This window comes from Macrobrachium nipponense, chromosome 29 (assembly GCF_015104395.2).
Source record: "Macrobrachium nipponense isolate FS-2020 chromosome 29, ASM1510439v2, whole genome shotgun sequence".
Classification (NCBI taxonomy): domain Eukaryota; kingdom Metazoa; phylum Arthropoda; class Malacostraca; order Decapoda; family Palaemonidae; genus Macrobrachium; species Macrobrachium nipponense.
This window is the reverse complement of record NC_061092.1, coordinates 29547625-29570643: the sequence shown is the minus strand read 5'-3', so window position 1 is coordinate 29570643 and position 23019 is coordinate 29547625. Positions and strand designations below refer to the sequence as shown.

The 23019-nt window shown below is 40.3% G+C and overlaps 1 protein-coding gene across 1 annotated transcript in view; it reads right to left on the bottom strand.

Annotated features, from left to right (window-relative positions):
- LOC135206216 (mucin-2-like) overlaps positions 1-23019 on the bottom strand; it is a 100155-nt gene that overhangs the window by 5790 nt on the left and 71346 nt on the right. The window contains 3 exon segments of the mRNA XM_064237557.1: positions 10530-10698; positions 19052-19214; positions 22510-23018. Coding sequence (XP_064093627.1) covers positions 10530-10698; positions 19052-19214; positions 22510-23018 — 841 coding nt within the window.

Genomic DNA, 23019 nt, shown 5'->3' with positions numbered 1-23019 from the left:
AAATTTATATAAAAACGATTACATAGTAAACGTACCGGACAAATAAACACAGGTAGTAGTAGTAGTTATGGGTCGAGGCAATGCCTTTGCAACGGCGCCTCTTAGTCTTGGGTATTTTTTTTTGTTTGTTTATTTGTTTAGCTCTTTCCTTTTTTTCTCTCTTTTTTTCCACATCAAGTATATGGTTTCTTTTCTTATTTCGTTGTTACCTGAAAATAGAAATTTTCCCACTACGTCACTTTCCTTCTCTTCATAGGGTTGTTGTAGCCCTATTGCTTTAACCCGTTCCTCTATATATGTATCACAATATAAAAGGAAATGAAATATGTCTTCTACTGCATCATTGCAAAAAGGACAACAGGTGTTCTCCTTCTGGTGCCTTTTTGCTATATTTAAATTAAGAGAGTTGGTTCTGGCTTTGAAGAGAAGGACTGAACCCATAGAGTTGTCATAAATTTCTTCATCTTTTATTTCTCTTTTCCACGTTTTATATATGTTCACAGTCACTTTATTTTCCAACTCTTCTTTCCACCTCTCTGTGTCCCATATTCTGGCTTTGTCCTTTATTTCTGTTCTGGACATTCCTTCTAATTTTCTTAAATTTATTTTAACTTCATGCATGTACTTTTCCACAGTTTTCCACCATTTTCTTTCCTTTTCTTGCATATCTGTAATTATTTTCTTCAGTATCTCGTAACCAAGTGTGTAGGCTTAACGGGAGTGAAGGCATGCATGATCCGCCAATACCCAAAACGGTTCACAAAGCCTTCCTTCAGCTGAAGAACAGTTACATATTAGAAAAAAATACAGTATAGTACATAAAAAGTATTGAAAATGGGTAGTATAAAAAAAAAGTTTGACTGGGTAAGTTGCAGTTTGCCTTGGCCCTAATGGAATTATTTCCTCAAGGTATGTTTTGAAATCTGTGAATTTCCAATTCTCCGAGGCTGTGGATCGACTAAATTCTCGCAAAATTGGGGACTGTACTGTAAATATATATGATAAAAGATAATTTATAATTTTAATCTGAATACCCTTACAAGCACTAACACTTTTTCATTCTGTTTCCCATCTAGTGTGACTTCTGCGTTATCTGTTTACTGTTCTGCAGGTTTGCTAATGTTGGCATGTAATGACACAACATTACATTCAATGGTTCTAGTTTCCGGTATACTTAATGCTTCTACTTTCTGATGATGATTACTCCCTACACCTCCATATATAGGAGATTTCCACCGTGCTTCCAGTGCCTCAACTGAATGTAGCCTTATTATACCTACATCCACTAGTTTCCTGTTTGCCCCAGTCTGCCCTAGTCTGTTCCTACCACACATGATCAATTGCTTTCCAGCCAAGCATGTAATACAGCGTACTCAAGACGCTTCTGCATCTCGCAGTCTCTTGTTAACTTTGTGCGTTTTTTATGGGCTTTGTTCTTTTCCCCTTACAGATATAGTGTCTCTATCAGTGAGTAACTTGATTGTGTGGTAGAGATTTGGCATGGGAGTGTTGTTCAGTCTTGCCCATCTTTCAACAACAATTTCATGTGTTCTTTATATGAAACTGTGAAGTGTGGTGCTGAGAAGTTTCCAACTTAGTTAGTAATAGTGGGTAAGCTCTACAAGAGATTTTGAAGTGGTTTTGTGCTTCTGCCTTCACTATGGAAGAAAATGGGACACAGGAAACATGAATTACGTTGATGCACAATTCAGTTTGTATTTCTTGTAGAGGACTTGAATGTTCCCTCGAGGCCACAAGTAATGAGTGTGAAAAGTGGCTGTCTCCTCAGTGGGAGAAATACGAGACATACCGGAGAAAGAAGCCTATGCCAGTGTCCAAAGAATCTTGCCCCTACATCCCTTCTACCTCTCCCTCACTACCCATCCATACTCTGTCTCCAGTACCCATCATGCCTTGTAGAAACCTTTTTCCTATTATTCCTCTCCCTGCACCCAAGGAAGTTCTACAGGAAGTGTCAATGAAGTTATGGTAACCAATCAATAAAACATTCTAGGACGAGAGTGCAAAAGGCAGCAAGACGGTCAAGGTTCAGGAGAGTAGGAAAGGGAATTGGTCTGGAGCAGACTCCCCTTTTTAGCCCTTCCATACCCATGGGAGACCACAAACAGGCAGGGCCCAGTGGATTACAACAGAATAAACGGAGGGCTTCCTCTGCAGAGTCTGACTCCCTTCTGGAACCGTCCTCAGGATAGAAGAAGCTTTGTCAACCAGATCCCCTCCCCCGATCAAGACCGTGCGAAGAAAGTATCTCGGTTTCGTTGATTAAAAGGATGGGAGACGGGGAAAGCAGCAGAAGAGTCGTCGGTCATCATACCTCTCCATGGACACCTCTAGAAGCGCAACGTGGCACAATGCTTCCCCATAGTATGACTGACACAAAGAGAAAAGCCATCTCTCTCATTAATGGTCCAAGCACTGATCTGTCACGCCTCATCCTAAGTTGCCATACCTGTCCAGGCACACCACTTGCTCACGTTCCAGAAGCATGACGTGGCATGGTGCTTCCTCAAAGTCTGAGTGGCTTGGCGAGAAGAGTCACATGTCTTAAAAACATTCCGAGGACACCTCCCACTTACATTCCAGAAGTGTGAGTGATTCCTAAAAGTATGAGCAGTATGGAGAAGAAGAGCCGTCCTACTCCTCAATGTTCCATACAACGGTCCCTCCACTATTCACCGAGTTGGGACACGAACTGCGAGTTGAGAGTACGTCCACTCTTGGAGGGGAGAGCCAGAGACCAGAAATGGAACACTTGGTCACTGGAAAGGGAGGAGGAACCGAACAGACCAGGACTGTTAAGCTGGATAAGTCTGTCTGATTTGGGAGAGGAACAGGACCTGGCTCCTCAAGATCTACCAGAGGAAGAAGCCAGCTTTGCAGACCTCATCCTAAGACTTCCAGAACCTGAGAGGTAAATTCTGAAGATTTTACCGATTCCTCTTTCATGGAACAGACGGCTGAGACCTTACCAGAGGCATTCCATCTGTCCTCCCTGGTCTCCAATGGTGAAATCTGCTTTGAAGGAATTGGATAGCCTAATAGCAGGGAAGGAAGGTTCCCTAGCCGCCTCCACATCTCAGAAATTGCTGCTCCCCTCTGTTGACATGGAGCATCTGACTCTCTTACCAGGAGTGTGAATGTAACAGTTTCCTGGTTGTCTGGAAACTCTTCCTAGGAAGCCATTTGACAGATAGTTCACTATCAGAACCTTGAAGTAGTCTTGGGAAGGACATCAAGATCTGTCTCCTGCCAAGGGACAATGGCGAGGAAGATCAAAGAATCAGCCCCCAAAATCCTGGTTGGCATTGAAAGATTTTTTCTCACCATCCAGAAAAACCTTGAAATATGTGGGGTAATATTCTCCTGACAAGGAAATCCCTTCTGTCTTTAACCCACACAAATCTGCATGGATAGTAGGGTAATCTCATAAACAGCACATTCTCAGATGTGTGTGGATACTTCCTTCTGGAGCCCCTGAATTAAGCACAGACATGAGAGAAGATGCCAAAGACATTCTCTCATCTTCTTTTAGGCAACTCCAAGAAGACAGCCTTACATTCCAACAGCCATTTCAGAGGAAGGGCACAAGAAGGAAGGCCCCCTTACTGTTCCACATTCTCCCTCCATACAGGCAGACATAATGGAGTTGGGGGACTGTCTAAAGAACAAGTAATTAAAGAGGCAGAAGGCCAGAGCAGGGGAATACTCTCTCCAAACACTCAGGAAAGGTTATATCCTCCCCTTCAAGCAGAAACCACTCTTAATATCCATTCCATTTGAGTTCTCCTACACAGTGTTTCCTCATTGGATGAGTTGTTTTTATGTTCTCGCCTACTGATTCAGTAGTTTCTAGTTTGACTCTCTGCTCTGCTAACCTGAAACCAGAGGAATTTATTTCTGGTGATTAGAAATCCATTTCTCAATATAATGTGGTTTGGATCCCACAATAAGCTGTAGGTCCCATTGCTGGGTAACCAATTGGTTCCTAGCAACATAAAAATATGTAATCCTTCAGAGGGGCTAGGGTGCCCACCTAAACAGAAGGTGCGTGTCAGACAAGTGGTTGGAAAAGGAATGTTAGGAATGCATCAATGTCTTGGAGATGAATGCAGCCTAGTTGGCTCTGTAAGCTTTTCAAGAATGCCTACAAGGGAAGACAAGGTAGTCATATGTGACAACACCTCAGTTGTTGCATACTTAACCAGGCAAGGAGGAATGATCTCCCATGTGCTAAATCAATTAGTCGTAAAGATACACGAATGGTCAAAACTCAAGGGTCTGATACTAATGACCAGATACATCACAGGAAAGAACATTGTAGTGGACACCCTATGCAGGCCAGACCAGATAATAGCGACAGCATGGTCATTGGAATAAGCAGTGGCGGACGGACTTCAGATTACAGGAGGGCCACATTTGGATCTGTTTGCATTATTGAATAATTCACAAACTAACTGCCTCTGTACTGCTCTCCAGTCCCCAATGCATTCCAATATCAGTGGGACAACATGGATGTATATGTTTCCCCATTCAGCAAGTTCCAGAAGGTAATAAACAAGCTGTTCATCTCCCTGGGTCTGAGGATGACACTGGTAACTCCAAAGTGGCCACAAGCAAAGTGGTTTGCAGACCTATTCCACCTGCTAATAGACATTTCAAGACAACTGCCCCTAACCCCAAATCTGTTGAGACAAGAGCCAGTGGCCAAGTACACTGAGCAGTAGCTGCCCTCCAACTTCATGGATGGAGGCTATCCGGCAACTGCTTAGAAAGAGACTTTTCAAGAACGCTGCAACAGTTATTGCCAATTCTGTTACAGTCCTCCCTCAACCTATATCAAGGAAAGTGGAAGGCCTTCCTGGGTTGGTGCAGAGAGATGTACATCCCCTTAAAACAGATGTGAAGGATGTAGCAGATTTCCAACTTTTGCTGTGGCATAAAAAGAACCTCCCTGTATCAGCAATTGAAGGCTACAGGGCCACCCCTTCTATGGTGTTTAAAGCAGGGGACATGGACTTGTCAACGTCAAGGGAATTATCAGATATGGTGAAACATTTGGAAAAAGTTGGTAACCGAGAGTTATAAAAGCCACCCGAGTGTAGTATCACCATGGCCCTAGCTTCATTGACAAAGTCTCCCCATGAACTAATCAAGGACTGCTCTGGACCATAACTTGACCTCCTACCTACAGATGAATCTCCTATATATATGAAGGTGTTGGTAGTATATATTATTATTGGATGGTAGTATTATTATTGGAACAAATAAAATGAGAAATAAATTTGTATTTTTCCTAATATATGAACCTAAACCTTCATATGGCTAAAGTACTTGACCCTCCTCATTCCTCCCTCTTAGCCCGATCTCTTACCCCTTCTGCAAAGGTGTTGCAGAGCCACTCGGGCTGGTTCAGCAATTGACCAAGCATGGTAGGATCATACCAGGGTAGACTGGTACAAACAGGAAGCTGATGCACTCTTAGTGCAATGGAAATCTCAAATATACGAGGGTGTAGGTTTGTATGTTAGGGAAAACACAAATTCATTTCTAAATTGGTATATTTTATATAATTTTAAATATTTTTGTTCCAGATCTTGAAGATTTTTTATGTTGATGCACCATGGTAATTGTGGATTATTAGCTATGTGCTGTAAAACCAAGCATCGTTGTGGCTGGAAAATATGCACCAAATCTCCCTCACCACGGTACTTCCAATCATTTCTTTCTTCCTTTTTTTTAATCATGAAAGATAAGAAGACAAAAAGGTTGTTGATAGAATGCTTTGTGGACAAGGTGGCATTCCCTTAATGGTACAAGTCCAGATCCACAAACATTGTGAAAGCTGTATCTACTTCATTCCTTCAATTGCAATACAGTCTCCCCCATATTCACGGGAGGTGTGTACCAGAGCCCCCGCGAATAGTTGGAACCCCTATAAAAATGCTTAAAATGGCCTATTTTATTAGTTAATACTAAAGAAAAACCCACTCAAAATTTTCATACCTGGTTTTTTAAGTTTTAATTTTCATACCTGGTTTTTTAAGTTTTCTCAAAAAAGTGCAGCTTATGATGGAGGATAGAGAGGGAAAAAAAAAAAAAGGAATTTGCGGATATTTCTCAGAAAAATACAATCAATAGGCGAATTTCCCTCAAATAATGGGGGTATATGTTTCAGATAGAAATCCACGATTGTGGTAATGTTTGCACCATTTTAAAATTAGCCGTTACATAAAGTTTTATATATGGAAATGTGCGCAATTTCATGCTCAATACAATTAAAAACAACCCATGGTTGTAGCTTTTATCAATTTTGAAATATTTTCATATAAAAAATGATATGACAAATTTTAAACCTTCGGTCAACTTTGACTCTACCGAAATGGTAGAAAAACGCAATTGTAAGCTAAAGCTCTTATATTCTAGTAATATTCAATCATTTACCTTCATTTTGCAACAAATTGGAAGTCTCTAGCACAATATTTCGATTTATGGTGAATTTATGAAAAAAGTAACATTTTCTTTATGTCCGCGTGGTAACTCTTCCGAAAAAATCATACGTGCGATTGTGGTAATGTTTGCACCATTTTAAATTAGCCGTTACATAAAGTTTTACATATGAAAATGTGCGCAATTTCATGTAGAATACAACAAAAAATAATTGAAGGTTGTAGCTTTTCATTTTTGAAATATTTGCATATAAATACCGATAAATAGAAAAAAACCACGTTCGGTCAACTTTGACTTTACCGAAATGGTCGAAAAACGCAATTGTAAGCTAAAACTCTTACAGTCTAGTAATATTAAGTCATTTATCTTCATCTTGAAACAAATTCAAAGTCTCTAGCACAATATTTAGATTTACCGTGAATTTAAAAAAAAAAAAACTTTCCTTCCCTCTGCGCTCGTATTCTCCGCCACAAATCTCCGAAATGCGTACGTCACATTCTCGGAATATTTGCTCCGTTTCATATTAGGCATTTCAGAGAGTTTTATATATGAAAATGTGCACAATTTCTTGTAAAATAAAACGAAAAATATTTGAAGGTTGTAGCTTTTCTAATTTCCAACATAATTGCATATAAAAAAAAATATAAAAAAATTTGACATTGTCAACTTTAACTCGTCAGATATGGTCGAAAACTGCAATTGTAAGCTAATACTCTTACAATATAGTAATATTCAATCATTTGTCTTCATTTTGAAAGAAATTGGAAGTCTCTAGGACAATATTTAGATTTATGGTGAATTTTTGAAAAAAATATTTGTTTACGTCCGCGCGTTATGAATTCATGCATTACAGTAGTACCTAGAGATACAAAATTAATCCGTTCCGAGGCGCCCTTCGTATCATGAGGTTTTCGTATCTTGGACCACATTTTACATGTAAAATGGCTAATCCGTTCCAAGCCCTCCAAAAAAAACCCATTAAATTTCATAATTAAGCTAAATTGACCTATAAACAATGCAATACTACAACAATTTGTACCATTCAATACCTAAATTAAGACTAAAAATGCAAAACCTGTAAATAAAGTGTATATTAGTACAAGAAATATTATTACTGTAAAGTAAAATGTGGAAGCTTACCTTTCGAGTGAGGCTACGTACATACGTAACTATCCAAGGAAGATTGCTTCTGCCTACTTTTCACAATGTTCCTGTGTGAGCCTTTTCGGGGGGTGTCTTCTACAAATGATTGCACTTTATGAAAAGCGGCTTTAATTTCTGCCTTTTTTTTTTTTTTTTTTTTTTATGTAATATGTACATACTTACACTTTAAAAAATATATGTACGTACCACAACGTGACTATCCAAGGAAGATTGCTTCTGCCTACGTACTTTTCACAATGTTCCTGTGTGAGCCTTTTCGGGGGAGTGTCTTCTACAAATGATTGCACTTTATGAAAAGCTGCTTTAATTTTTCCCGTTTTTTTCTTCTTTTTTTTATTTTTAATTTTTTTTTTTTTTTTTTTTTTTTTTTTTTTTTTTTTTTTTTTTTTTTTTTTTTTACAGAATTTCAACTTTCTTTTTTTGCACCTCATGACTCTGTTGGCCCTGGTGTCCATCAAAACCCTGTTCAACCAAATGCTCTCTCTGCAACTGATTTGGGTACTGAATGTTCGGCTGCTGACCTTCAACATAAACTGAAGTGCCTTGATTATACGTACACTACATACTGGTATGCATGTTGTAAATGATTGGTCTACACCCTCTGTTCAGCAGGGAGTGGAGATTCTACCAACCTTGCAAAGTTTCCAGTTATCCCATGAGAGAGACCTTGATCACTTATCCCATGTGAGAGGTCTTGGTCACTTTTCTTTTTAAATATTACGTACACATTGACGATCCCGAAAACGAATACCGCGTGCGTACTATAACAATGCTGGTACCGAGTGGCCGAGCCACGCCACCATGTGTACATAGTAGATGCATGATGGGAGGGATGCTGGCCAATAGGAGAGAAGGATTTCATGGCTGCGACTAGCATCAGGAACCAATGGGAGAGCAGGAAGATGGTGGCGAGTCTACTAGTATACTAAGATGGCGGCGCGATTTTCCAAATTGTTATCCGGGCGAATCTCGACCTTTCGTATCTTGAAAACTTTTCGTATGTAGAGCCGTTAAATTTTTCGTATTGGCTTTCGTATCTCGAGTATTTCGTAAGTTGAGCCTTTCGTATCTCGAGGTACCACTGTATTTTGTGATATTTTCTCTGTGTTGCTTTTGTCGTTTTACAATGTGTTATATACCAAACTGATCGCAATTTAGTGTAGTACATTACAACGAAAAAAAAATTAACTCGTTACCTTTAACCGTTTTGCGCATAGCGCGATTTGAATACAATTATATATGAAATTTTGTTTTCGCGCTATCATATACGTATTGCATTATTTATATATGATAATGATAATTTTTTTTCATTTCTGATGGTTGCATACTAAACTTCAGGCAATGACAAAAAAAAGGAGCCTAAAATGAACTCTTAATCTTGAAAACTAAGCACGCTATGATTTTTTGAAAAAAAAAAATTTTTCTGCTTCCGCGCTCACTCCAAGACCGCCTCGGCACACGGAAGACGATTTTTAATATACCCCTTCGGCGTTTAAGGGTTAATGTAAAAATGCTTTTTTCCCCCTAGTCTGACAACTTCAAGAAGCTTCCCAGGTTTTGGTTTGTAATTAGTTTTGAATGGTCATAGTGCCATGCAATAGAACAAACTTTTATAGATAAAAAAATCATGAGTTTCCCACTAATTTTATTTTGAATACAATTCTTGCATTATTTCTTTTCCAAAACCAAAGTATATATATAAAATGCCATTATCCATATGCTTTGTCTAGCTACCACCAGTAGGAAGCATCACTAGCTTAGAAATTTGCTGTTCATTGATGGTTTTGATCTCCAATCATTAATTAAATTTTTTACTCCATAAGTGGTATTACTTTGGAGACTGCTGGTCTTGGCCATCAAACAAAATGCCTGGCTCTCAAACCAATTAGTGCTTCTCACATTTTTAAATGGTTATAGATCAACTTCTGGACCTATTCCCTGTTGATACTTGGGTTTCCTTATGCTTCTTGGCCCATGAACTCCTTTCCCCCTTTATATCCTTTTTCACTTACAAAAACACAGCAACATAGCACACCTCCAGCATGAGATACTGTTTGGGCTCAATGCAAATAAAATGTTTGTGATAAAACAAATGAAATTTTTTAAACTAAAAATTTTTAAGTCTTGAAGCCAAAGGTAAACTTTTAACTTAACTGCTTGGACTGCATTAAGACAAGTAGGAAAGCTTAGGGAGTGTGGGTGCAAATGCTAACCTAACTAAGCTAGTACCTGATCTTCATTATTTCCTGTAGAATAGAAAACCGCAACCCATTATATATGAAAAACTAGTTACCTTTATCCTGTCAGTCAAAAGAGGAAACATTATAATTAAGCACCCAAATTTATGGGGCCAGAGAAGTGTCCAACAATAGCAATGTGCTCTTCAGTGTTTACATGCCAAATAGTTATTTGGCTAAAAACTATTTGGCTAAAGAAAAGGGATTTTGACGAAGGAAAAATCTATTTCTGGGGGAAGACTGTGTCGCCCGGTGAAAAGTTCCTGTAGCTCACTTTTCCAAGTATAAATAGATCCTAAATAGTATACCAGAGAAAAAAGCTAGCATTGTATGCTGAGGTTACTACCCTCGCGCGAGCACCCAAAGGGTGTCGGGTATAAAGTACAAGGCGAGTGGAAGCCACTATTCTCACAGGTCTTCTGCCAATTAGTAGATTCCTTTCCAAAATCCCTCTCACGGCAAGAGCTGTTGCAAAGGTTATTCCTCCTACCTCGCTCCCGCTACTACTACCCGACTCACGCGCCATCTGCACATCCTCTTCATAAGAATTATTTTTTCCAACACTGATATTACTCACACAAATGATTTTTTTCCAACACTGATACTACTCACACAAGATTTTGTAAAAAAAAAAAACATGGCACTTGTTATAAATCTTACCTGCAATATTCATTAAAAGTGAGAACAAAACAGCGATCCTCTATGCAGGCTACACTAACGTGATCTCGATGCTTGGAAGCAAAGACTTCGTCTTGGAGGTCCTCTGGCCTTCTCCCAGAATCGGTATGTTCTGGTCGGTAATACCACAAAATGGACATTTTCATATCCGCTGTGGAAATAATAAGAATGATTTAAAATAAGAAGGATGTATTTACTTATTGGAAACAATTATTCAGACCTAATTTTAAATGAAAATAATCTTCCATACCCATTACACTGATATATAAACCTGAAACAAACACAATAAATGTATGAAAGCTTAAAGTAAATCTTTTTAGTAAACAAAATGTACATAAATCTATTAATGGAAAATTATACTTTAAAGTTTCAAAGTTATCACTTCCACAGCAACACTAATATTGCACTGAATTTGAAGATAAGGTAGCTACTAATAAAAAAACTTTCAATAGGGGATCACTAAACACATCACAAATTAATTTTATGGGACTTGTCTATAAAATCAGCGATTTATGGCGCCATACCAGGCCAAGTTTCAGTTAGTATCAGCTACATAAGGTGCTGATAATAAAGTTATGGCACCATAACATACCTAACAGAGGTGCCATTAAACTAAACTTATAAATCATAGTTTCTGTTAATGACGGTTTTTGCTTATCAGCACCCTGCCAAGAACGGAACCCCCACCAATAACTGGGGACTGCCAGTATTAGCGCTGATACATTCCTAACAGAGGCACCATTAATGAGTTGAGTTATCGGTGACAAAATCCAGCTGTTGGCGCCGATAAATGCTGAAAATTGCTGATTTTCGGTTATTGGCAATTTTCGCTTATCATCAAGCCGTCAGAACAGACCCCCCCCCCCTCCCCCCCCCCCGCCCCCCATAACCAGGGACTGCCTGTACAGATAAGTGGCAACCGAGCACAGTCAAATCCAATGCCTACCGGTCCTCCATTTCCCCTCTCATAGTTCTGTACTCACACCATTGTCCTTGTTGCATCGTAACTTTACCCAATAAAGAACCTTCATTTTAGATGAACTTGCTTCACATCTCATCCCAACCAACATGGCGCAGTAAGTATTACAGGAAGTTACAAAGTGCAAGTGAAGGGACAAAACACTTACTTACAGTGAACTGGTACAGTGAACTGGAGGAAAATCAACAGAGGACCATACATCAACAGTTCACCTGCTTCTCTCTCTCTCTCTCTCTCTCTCTCTCTGTTGCAACAAACTTTATTTCCTGTAATGTACAGTGTATCCAATGTGCATGTAAGGTTGTGCTAACGAGCCAACTAGTATTTCACGCACTGGATTTGAAATACTGTGTGGGGGTGCACAGAAAATTATTGACAATGGATTTTCCATGTTCTCAGGACAAACATGACGACACCACACTTGCCCAGCATTCAGAAGACTCAACCATCCACAGTCCCCACCAGCTCTCTATCCCCTGACAATGGTACCCCCAATCAGCCGATTTTCTTTTGCTCATACAATACTCAGAGAAACCACAGATCAAGGATCATGCTAGGAGAGAGAGAGAGAGAGAGAGAGAGATAAGGATGAAATTTACATGAAACAAGACAGACTGCTACAATGCCTTTCTGGAGATGCCAACCCCCTCAAACAGCAAGCGACCACAGGAGGCCTCAGCACCTCCTTCGACACCTGCATCTCCTACCTCGCCACCAGAGGGTGCAGTGACCCTATCAGTAACCCCCTCCACAGAAAGCAACTGCCCAGAACCCAAACCCCCTTCACCCAGATGCAACTTTTAACATTTTTCAAAAATGACGATGTCGATGGGATGATTATTCAGTTATGGTGGATCTGCTCAAGTTACCCTGAGAGGAACAGTTAATCCAGACGAGGATGTGTCTTGCCTTGGAGACACAAAGGACCCTTGCGTTGACAAAGTTTTGGATGCCCTTCAAGAACACATCAAGCGCCTCCACAATGAGAATCTATATTGTAGGGAGCTACTCGCCTGCAAACAGTCACGAGGGAGAGTCTTTTTCCGACTTTTACATACATAAGACTCAAGAATATTGCAGGAGAAGTAGATGTCTGTCCCGGTAGATATTTGGTTTGTAAGCAAACCCAGGTGAAGATGATCATCCTCATGTGAGTCAGGGATGAAGAACTGACTGAGAGACTCATAGCCCTTGACACCAACGCCTCTCTACAGGATATTATCAACGTGTCACACCTATGGAGCAAGCAGGAAGGCCACTTCTGCAATTCATGCTTTGCTCTCTCAAACTACATGAAGCAGAAGAAACGTGGAAATTGTTTCATGCCAGTTATGCAACTGCACACATGGGTTCACAGAGCAGTGTCCAGCAGTAGACAGCACCTGCAGCAACTGTGTCCACAAGGGATATTGGGCCATGGCACAGAAGTGCACCGCCAGCCAGGTTCACTGCTGCCACTGCAACCAACAGGGATATTACGATACGTACATGCTGCTGGAAGAAGACAAAGGACATTCTGCTGTTCGATGAGGATTTCCCCAGCCATCTACACTGAATCCATGAGATGTTGACAAGGTGCCACAAGTTTGGCATCACAAGTTTATGGTTACTGCCTCCACTCTTACCTTCTACGGATTTTGGATCTCCAAAGACAGCATTTCAGCAGACCCTGACACAGCAGCAGCAAAATCAAGGACTTCCCTAAACTGTTGAACTTGACAGATCTTCATTCATTCATGCGGTTAGGGAACCAATTGGCCAACTTTATGCTTGAGATAACTAACATAGCTCAGCCTCTCAGACCCCTCATGAGTTCCAAGTGTGTACAATTTGTTTGGACCGTGGAATAGGACAGAGCATTTTGCCAAGTGAAGATTGCCCCTGGCTAGCCCACCAGTTCTTGCCAACTTTGATCTAGCTCTCCCAGTTATCCTACAGAGCAATGCTTCTAGACTCAACAGACTAGGATACCCTTCCTTCTACAGGACCATAACAATGGGAGACTCTGCTTAGTACAGTGTGGCTCCCAATTCCTCTCAGAAGCCAAGACACACCTGATAGGCCTCCAATTCTTAACCATTAGACTCTGGGTGAAGTCAAGAATCACCTTTTGCAATGTCTCGAGGAAAAAAATCTTGCCGTATCTGTTGAGAGCTGTGTGGCGTGCTGGCAAGCAACTCACCATACCCGACGCCGCCGTGTGCCCCTATCAACCAACTCAAACCACAGAATGAAACCGACTGTGTTGACTGCCATAAATCAGGACCATCGCCACCACCCATGAAGCAGCCAAAGAGGACGCTGACAGGGTTACTCAAAATCTTTGTACTTCAGCAAGGGAGAAACCGTTGTACATGTCTTCAAGACTGCATGATCTCAAGATTTTGTACATGCAACTTCCCCGGCAGATATATACTTAGCTAATGTCTCTGACGGCCCGACAGAATTCAAAACTCACGGCACACGCTACAGGTAGGTCAGGTGATCACCCTCTCCCGCCGCTGGGTGGCGGGAATAAGGACCATTCCCGTTTTCTAATCAGATTTTCTCTGTCGCCGGTACCAACAACATCGTTGTTGGTTCCTCCTGCATGGAATTCTTGCTTGCTTTGCTGAGGATTGTTTTTGGTGAAGTATTTAATCTTTGGCTTTTGCATACGCTGTTTTTGGACCGTGTTTTGGATTTGCTTTGGAATTTTTCTTCAATATGTCTGATGTTACACCTGAAGCTCGCTTTAGAGTGTGTATGAAAGAAGGATGTAAGGTGAGGTTGCCGAAAGCTTCAGTGGATCCTCACACTATTTGTGCTAAATGTAGGGGGAATGAATGCTCTGTTAGTAACACTTGTGATGAATGTGGAAGTTTGACTGAGATTCAATGGAAGAGTTTGACTGCGTATGTAAAGAAATTGGAGAAAGATAGAATCAGGAAGGCTTCAGCTAGAAGTTCCAGTAGGTCCTGCTCTATTGATCAGGACGGTCATTCTAACCCTAATGTAGTTTCTCCTACTTCTAATGCGGTTTCAGCTCCTTCCCCCCGCAGCGAACTCGTAGATTCGTCTTCGGAGAGGGCTGCTGTGAAAGCGTCTATCCGTAATTTGCAAGCGCAATTACGAGAGATGGAACAAGGTAAGAGTGAAGTGTGCAATGACGTGTGCAGTGTCCCCAGTGCAGTGGAGGGGGCGTCTGACCGACTCCGCATTGCCCCTAGGCCTAGACCTCTTTCAGACTCCCATGACCAAGGGAGGAGGAATGTTGAAAGCCGCAAGGGGGATGTAGAGTATTCCCAACGGTCAGGCGTCCCTTTGGCAGAACCTGTAGACTTGTCCCAGGCTGCCTTGGATCGCTATAGACAAAGCATCCTTAGGAAGTGTTTTTCTGACTCGGATTCATCCTCACCGAGATGTGGATGAAGCTCCGCTTCGAAGTCTCGCCCCCTGAAAAGAGCCTGGAAGCCTCCTGGAGGAGACGTGTTAGACTCCAGCCCCGAGCCTTTTCCGGAGTATTCTCCCGCTCAGGAGAAGAGAACAATGAGGTCGCCTGATTCTTCTCCTGAAGGAATTCACTCTTCGACCAAGAAGTTTTTGGTGGGCCTACAAGAGCAGTTATCCACTTTAGTAGGCTCTCTTTCCAAGGGGTCTTCTCGCAGGAAGGACACCTCTCTTCCTGTCAAGAGCTCTTTTAAGAGACCTTCGTCTAGTCGGCGTTCGGACACTAGCAGTCGCCTCTCCCATGGAAGACGCTCCTCTCCAGCTAAATCTTTCGACTATGCTTCGTCTCATCACGAACGATCGGCGACTCCGGCCAGGCGCTCTTCATCGAGTAAGCTCCTGGATTCTTCTAGACGCCCTGGGAAGGGCTCAAGCCCCTCTCCTGGCAGGCGCCAGGAACAGCGCTCCGTACGTAGGAGTAGCGTACTCCATTCTCCTTTAGGGCGCTCTCCAAGGGATAGAAGCTCCTCCCCTTGCAGGCTAAGGGAGCAGGAAAGTCTCCGCTCTTCCCGTAGACACAGAGAGAGCGGTGAGCAGTTCTCTCCCCCCTAGACGTTCTCGGAGAGATTCTAGCGCCTCTCCTAGCAGGTGCCATCATGATGTCAGGCGCTTTTCTCCTCCAAGGCGAGTTACTCCTCCCAAGCGCTCATGATGTTACACTAGCGCGCCTCCGGGCAGCCAAGAGCCTGAGAAGAGCCTGGTTAGTGCTTCGCGCCCTACTCCTATTAGGTGCTCTTTAGGAGAATCAAGTTATTCCTCTCTCAGGATTCATCGAAAGGAAGTAAGCGCCTCTCCTGGCAGGCGCTTTTCTACCCCAAGGAGCGTAGCTCCTGACAGGCGCTCCCAACGTGACGCAAGCGCCTCTCCTCACAGGTGCCAAGAGCCTGGAAAGAGCCTGATCCTGGATTCGTGCCCTACTCCTGGTAGATTCTCCTGCAAAGGCGCAAGCTCTTCCCCTCTCAGGCGCCAAGAGCCTGTGAGGCGTCAGGCGCCTAGCAGCAGTCGTTCTTCTCCTGCTAGGCCCCTTCCAGCAGAAGCGAGTTCTTCTAAGCTTCCTTCGAAGGAGAAGAGCCCCTCTCCTTCTAGGACTCCTTCCCCGAAGAAGCCTTCTTCCCCTAATGCTACTTTTGAAGAAGTTTCTGAGGATGAAGCTCCTAAAGATGCGGGCGTCTCTGATTACAAGAGACTGGCAGCCCTGCAACTTCAGGAGTTTGGGGACTCGCTTCGCCCAGCGGATCCTCCTTCGCCAGGATCTCTTCTATCAAGCACTAAGCTTTCGAAGTCCCCTTCTTTCGTCAAAATGCGTCCAATGCTTTCTACGAAGAAAGCAATTAAGAGCTTAGAGAGCTGGCTCCTCTCTAAGAAGGAAGCGGGTAAGACAGTTTTTTTCTGTCCTCCTTCTAAGCTGGCAGGTAAACCAGGTGTCTGGTATGACACTAAAGAACCTATGGGATTGGGTCTACCTTCTTCGGCCGATGCTGACTTCTCATCTTTAGTGGATTCTTCAAGAAGACGCTCTCTTCTATCGGCGAAGGCTTCTTGGGGGATGTGCGAAATGGACCATCTGCTTAAGGGTCTGTTTCGCACCCTTGAGGTCTTCAATTTGATGGATTGGGCCTTGGGAGCCCTGGCCAAGAGAGCTCAGGACCCAGACTTTGTGACGATGGACGTGTTGACCAGTGTCCTTTCTTGTTTGGATAAGGCCGTGATGGGTGGATCCACGGAAATTGCTTCACTCTTCGATCCGGGGTTCTTAAGAAGAGGGCGGTCTGCAGTTTTTTTTTTGGCCAAATCAGTGTCTCCTCTACAGAGAGCCTCCTTGCTGTATTCGCCCCTTTCAAGCCAACTGTTTCCACAAGAGACTGTTAAGGACATCTCGAGGTCCTTATCCGAGAAAGCAACGCAAGATCTTCTTGCTCAGTCTGCTAAGAGACTGAAACCTGCAGTGCCTTTGGCCAAAAGAGAGAAGACTTCTTTTCAACAGCCCTTTCGAGGGAGAACTGCATCTAGATCCTCTCTTAGGAGTAGGAGACCAGTCAAGAGAGGAAGATCTTCACGAAAACCATTCACGAAACCCCAGTGAGACAACAGTCCTCCAGACTACAGTAGGAGCCAGACTTCTGAAGTTTGCAAAAGTCTGGGCTCAGAGGGGGGCGGACGCCTGGTCCCTCTCTATCCTCGAGAGAGGATACCTTATCCCCTTCAGGGAGAAACCTCCCTGAACAACAACTCCAAGGGAGTTAACAGCAGGAACCTCTTCAAAATGGAAACCACTACTAGGCCCTTTGAGTCTGTGTCAACAAACTTCTTCAATGTCACAGGGACTCTGTCATCTCTGCAACGATCAGGATCTTCTGCAGACATTTTAAGGAGGACGGTTTCCCACTTCACCTCAGGAACGATGGTGAACCTAAATTCACCAGCTGTTAATTCAGATATTTCATGGAGTGACGGAGAGTACATCATCTCATTACTTCCCTGTACTAAATGTAATCCAATAGCCATGCTGAGGCCTCTACAAAACAATTCAAACATCACAGGCAGCTTCCATGCACAAATCCTAATTGACCACTCATAGCTCCTGTGTGCCTGCTCATCATCGATCATTCTTGTAGGAATGGCTCAAGAAAGTCAGGGGCTGCAATTGCTGTGCTACTGCCAGAGCCGACTTGTACAAAGGTTTTGCAATCAACATACACATCCCCTACCCAAACTAGAAGTTGGACAGTCAGTCAGGATCTGATTTCTCACCACTGGGACAGGACAAGGTCTCCCCAGTGGACAAGTATACTGGAGGAACTGGAGCTTCTTGTACTCAATACCTACCCTGGTGCTGACCCTCTACCTCACATCCCTTTGGCCCTTCACATGGACACAATGTCCTCCAACATAGATCTCCCAGGTTTTCCAGGTGAAGAACCTGCTCGAGATGGGACCAAGAGTGTGAAGGAGAGAGGGAGGTGTATGGTATAAACTATAAGTAACATGTATTTGTCATTATTTAATGTATTCTTGCCTCACAAGTACAGTATATTGATAAGTGGCAACCAAATAGTACATTCAAATCCAATGCCTAGCAGTACTCCACTTCCCCTCTCAGAGTTCAGTTGCAAACACACATGGTCTTTGATGCGTTGTAACCTTACCTAATAAAGAACCTACATTTTAGTCGAGGTTGTTTCATGCCTTCATCCCAACCAACAGCTACCTAATCAAGAAGAATTAGTAACTGCATTGGCAAAGCATGAATAAACTGAGCCAATATTACTGATAACCAAAATCATGAATAAACTGAGCCAATATTATTGATAAACAAAATCATGAATAAACTGAGTATGTATATCACTGATAAATGTAAGGTTATATTTTAAAAAATCATGTAAATAGGCTTAATACACTACAAGAGGCTCAACAGCATGGAGTTCCTCAGCAGAAACAGAAAAGATGGGTCACTTGGAATACTGAGGTATGGATTTAAATATCTGTCAGTACTCCATAGCTGCCAACAAAGCAGAAATGTGCTCCTAGGGCAGCAGTGTTAGAGGGCTTCATTTGATCACTTGCAATCCTACAAATGCAATTACAATACTACCCTTAATTAACCTAAGACTGCCTGGAGTATAATGCTGTGAATTATAAATAATTACTATAGTACATACTTTCTTCGGATGGAGGCACTGTGAGAAGGCTGTATATATAAGAATTATCAGAAAAGGCTGTATATAAACATGTATTAAAATGCTCCTAATGTATTTATTAACCTTAAACTATGTACAGTTTAAAGTATTCTAAATAATCAAAAGTGGTCACCAAACACAGAATAAACATCAAAAGTGAAGATCACATAACACAGATTAGTGATGTAGTTATTTACTGGTGTTTTCCCGGATATTAGACCCAAGATCATAGTGTGGATTACAGCAAGTCTCTATTTTAAGTAAGAAAAGGACACAAGGTCTAAAGAAAAGAACGTAAACTATGTAATCTTATTTTACACGTGGTTATAGTAATCAAGAAAAACAAATTATATACTTACAAGTTTCAGGATCTTCCCACAGAGAGGCAATTTTTGCAACAAATGGCAAGTCAGTTTTCCGTGTGCCAGACCTTAACAAAACACAATCTCGGACCCGAACAATATCTCCTTCCTTGTGGCGTATGGCTGTATAGCATGTTCGAACTAATGGCAGTTCATCGTTCTGTTGGAAAGTATTTTGGTGTTAATTTTCATCAGTAGTCTTTGGAATGCAATTCAAAATTAAGTACAGAACATTGAAGTGGTAAATTATTACAAGTAATCTTTAAATTTGAAATTCATGACAATATGGCTAAACATCCTAAATAGATTAAATTTGCAATGGTAAAACTGTACCTGGAAGACACATGAAATAATATTATCATTATTTTCACTGATATCTAAAATTAAAATTTTATAAGTATCAAAAAAATGGTTAAAATTTTTTTATTTACATTTTCTATATAGTGTCCTTGTAGAGTATTTTCTCTGCAAATTTATTCCTATTCACATGAGTATGCTTGTAAAAGAATATTGATTTGTGAGAGAACTATTTCTGTTTAAGCTGGGATTTTTCATACCCATATATAATTTTTTACACTGCAATCATGAAAGAACTGGCTCCTACAATTAAGGTTACAATGTAATTCACCCAGGGTTCATGAAGGAACTAAATATAAATAGACAACAAAACTTTCTTTAATTATATGATCACCTGTAAAACTCAAAACCAAATTAAAATGTATTCTTTTAATAATTTTACATAGGCATTACTGTTAACTAAATAACAAACTGTCAATTCAAAATAAACAATAGTAATTAACTTTTAATTTAAAATTCCAGAAGAAAGGAGATGCTTAAGTTCAACAGCTTTAATGCTAGAATGTCCTCTTTGGCTTTGTATACCTAGAATTTGGCAATCACCCACCACCAGTGAATGCCAAGGCTGAGGGATGTTTGCTACAGCATTAAAGTATTTCATTTCCTCTGTCTACTCATTCTATCAATCTACTCATCAATGCAGAGTTTTAAGTTTATGTGGCATATAGCATATCTAGCTCTAAATTGGCTGAAATCAATGTTTCTGATGTCATAGGCTTACCATGAGGATGCAAAATATTTGTTCAGTAATACAACTGAATGCTTCTATGTACAAAGAACCCTCTCAACTTCTTATTTAGATCCTAAAAATGCTAATTTATAACATAACAATTTTAGCACATGAATGATGAACTTGTCATAGTCAACTCACAACCTGTTAGTGCAAATGATATCTATTAATAATTTCTTGTATGTAAATGACATGAGCAACTTAATATTTGAAAAATATGAAATATTATCTAAGCTAGTCTAGACATATTTTTTCATTGTTGGGCATTGGAATGATGCTTTCATAGAATGAGACAGACCAACCAATTTTTATATGCAATGAAACTGTACATAGAATAAAAATTGAATAAGAAAATATTGTGATTTGAGCAGTTCGTGAGTATAGGTCTAAATGTAGTATGGGCTTTACTATGAGATAAATCTTAATTATTGAAAGTTCATCATTCATTTGCAATTGATCTTAGTAGACTGTCTGATACAAGCTCATTTTTTGTGTGCTTTTGTTGGCATATTACAAATACAAACGAGTATGTTTATGATTTAGAAGGGGGGAGAGGATTCCTTGTGAATATTTACATTCAAATGTTATTGAAGAAATAATTTAATATTTATCACAATAAGCCAACAACACTGGAAACACTGATTGTCAGCCAACTAAGTGCTACCCATGAACAGGTGACATCTTATGTGTAGGTGGACAGATGAAATGAAATTGACTATGTATAGTCTCTCAATCAGTAAGGTTAAGCAACACTGGCCCTGCTCAGTACAGTAATTAAGGGAATGCGACATATCACTGGTATACACACACTATATAGTGTATACACACACACACACTACATATCACATATGGATAAAAAAAAAAACAACTGGCAACATTACAAAATTAAAGTAGCCATTTTGAATAGCTAATGGCAGTCCATAGTCCTTGCTTTTACTGTCCTCTTACTATCCTTTCTAAATGTGATTGTCAGTCAGTACATACTCTTAACCCTTCGAGATTCTAATGTCATCCATTAACAATAGAATTATTTCAATAGAATTATTTCCATATCACACAGCATCATAACATAAGAAGGGTGTTTGGGGGTAGTTTAAATTCATTTCACACAACAGGAAATGCAGTTTCAAGAGATTAAGGCTGAAATTAGTTTTAAATAGAGAACTTAAACTTCAGGAAGTTAACATTGCATTTTTTCATGGTGGAAAATTTACAAATAATTTTGCTTAAAAGAAATACACAAAGTAAACGAATTTCTATCGTCTGCTAACTCTGACATGTTGAGTTAATAATTTTCTGTTTTATAATTTTTAAACATACTTAAAATTACAACTATTTGGCTTCAAAATGAGATCAAAACCATTACTTATTTAAAAATATATTCACAGCAAGCAACAGAAAATGATCTCTTCAGTAACCATCTTGAACCAAGTACATTTTATCACACAAGTTATAGAATAGTACCCAGGAATCTCAAAGAGTTAAAGGGTTTTCATACCACAGTTTGGTCATAAGTCCAGGTCTGCTTTTATCATACCAGTTTTGACATCTTCACCCCTTTCTAACTTGTATAGCCCTAGTCATCTTCTGCTCCCCTTTTGTTTTAAATGGATTCTTTCCCAAAATGTATTACTGTCTATATTGACTACTTCAATGTGTAAAATCTTTGCCCTTCCACAACTTTTAATTTGTGTGTGCATGTGCACAGCTTTACCAGTTGTCATTACTGGGTTTTGCCAACACAGAAAATGAATGTATTGGCTAATAAAACAACCATTTCCTTAAAATAGAGAAATTAAAACGGATATCTATGGCAATTGAACACTGAAAATAACATTTCCTATTTAAAAATTGGGATTTACTTAAAACTGAAAAAATATTTATGCTAACTGATATCACAATACAATACAGAGTCAACATAAGTTTATTGCATGGAAGTTGCAACACCATTTCAATGTTTCTTTCATCAGGTTAAAATTCTATTCAATAAAATACAGGACTACTTTCAATTATAAAACCATACTCTGAAAAAATAAAAATTATCTGTTTACTATTTTATCCATCTCAGTAACTTTTCACTAAGGCTATACATCAGAAAACTTAATGTAGAATCTGAAGCAAGAGTAATAATTAAGCAGTATGAGACAAGTCCCTACAACTTCAAGAATCACAAAAAGCTCAGTTTCTCCAACCTTAAATATACTGACTACAATAGAATACATATTTTGCTAATCATTGTAAATAAAAAAAAAGATTGCTTTATATGCTATAGAATGAAATAAGACTTAATTTAAACAGAACATAAAAACAGGTCTGATAAATACTGAAACTTTAGTTTTTTAAATATATAAAAAAAACAGTCACTTACTCGTAACCATATCTTCCCTTCGAAAGGTTCACCTTCCCAAGACCAATTATTAACCCACTTTGGTTTCTTAGGGGCTTTACTCTTTCCCTGGGCGGCAGCACTACGGCGACGAGAACCCTGATTTATAGGCTGTGGGGGAAAAGGAGGGAAAGAGGAGGCACTATTGGCTTTTGGGGAGTCCTCCTTGCTCCTTGATCTTCTACGGCTACCACTAGCAGCTTCAGAATCAACACTTGAAGTATCACTTTCATTGTTTTTTTCTTTCAAATATGACAGGAGACTTTTCTTTCTATTCATTTTTCCATTTGGGGAAGATCTTTGAGAACCCCCTTTAGAAACTTTCTCTTTCCTTTGCGATTTCATAGTTTGCTGCTTTACACCCACAGAGCTTCTAGAGGATGAAGAGGAACCTTCACTTGGATTTGCCTTGGCCATACTAGACGATGCATTTTTTGCCTCATCTGCTCCTAATGTATCACTATTTTTTCTCTTAAGAGTATTACTTGATAT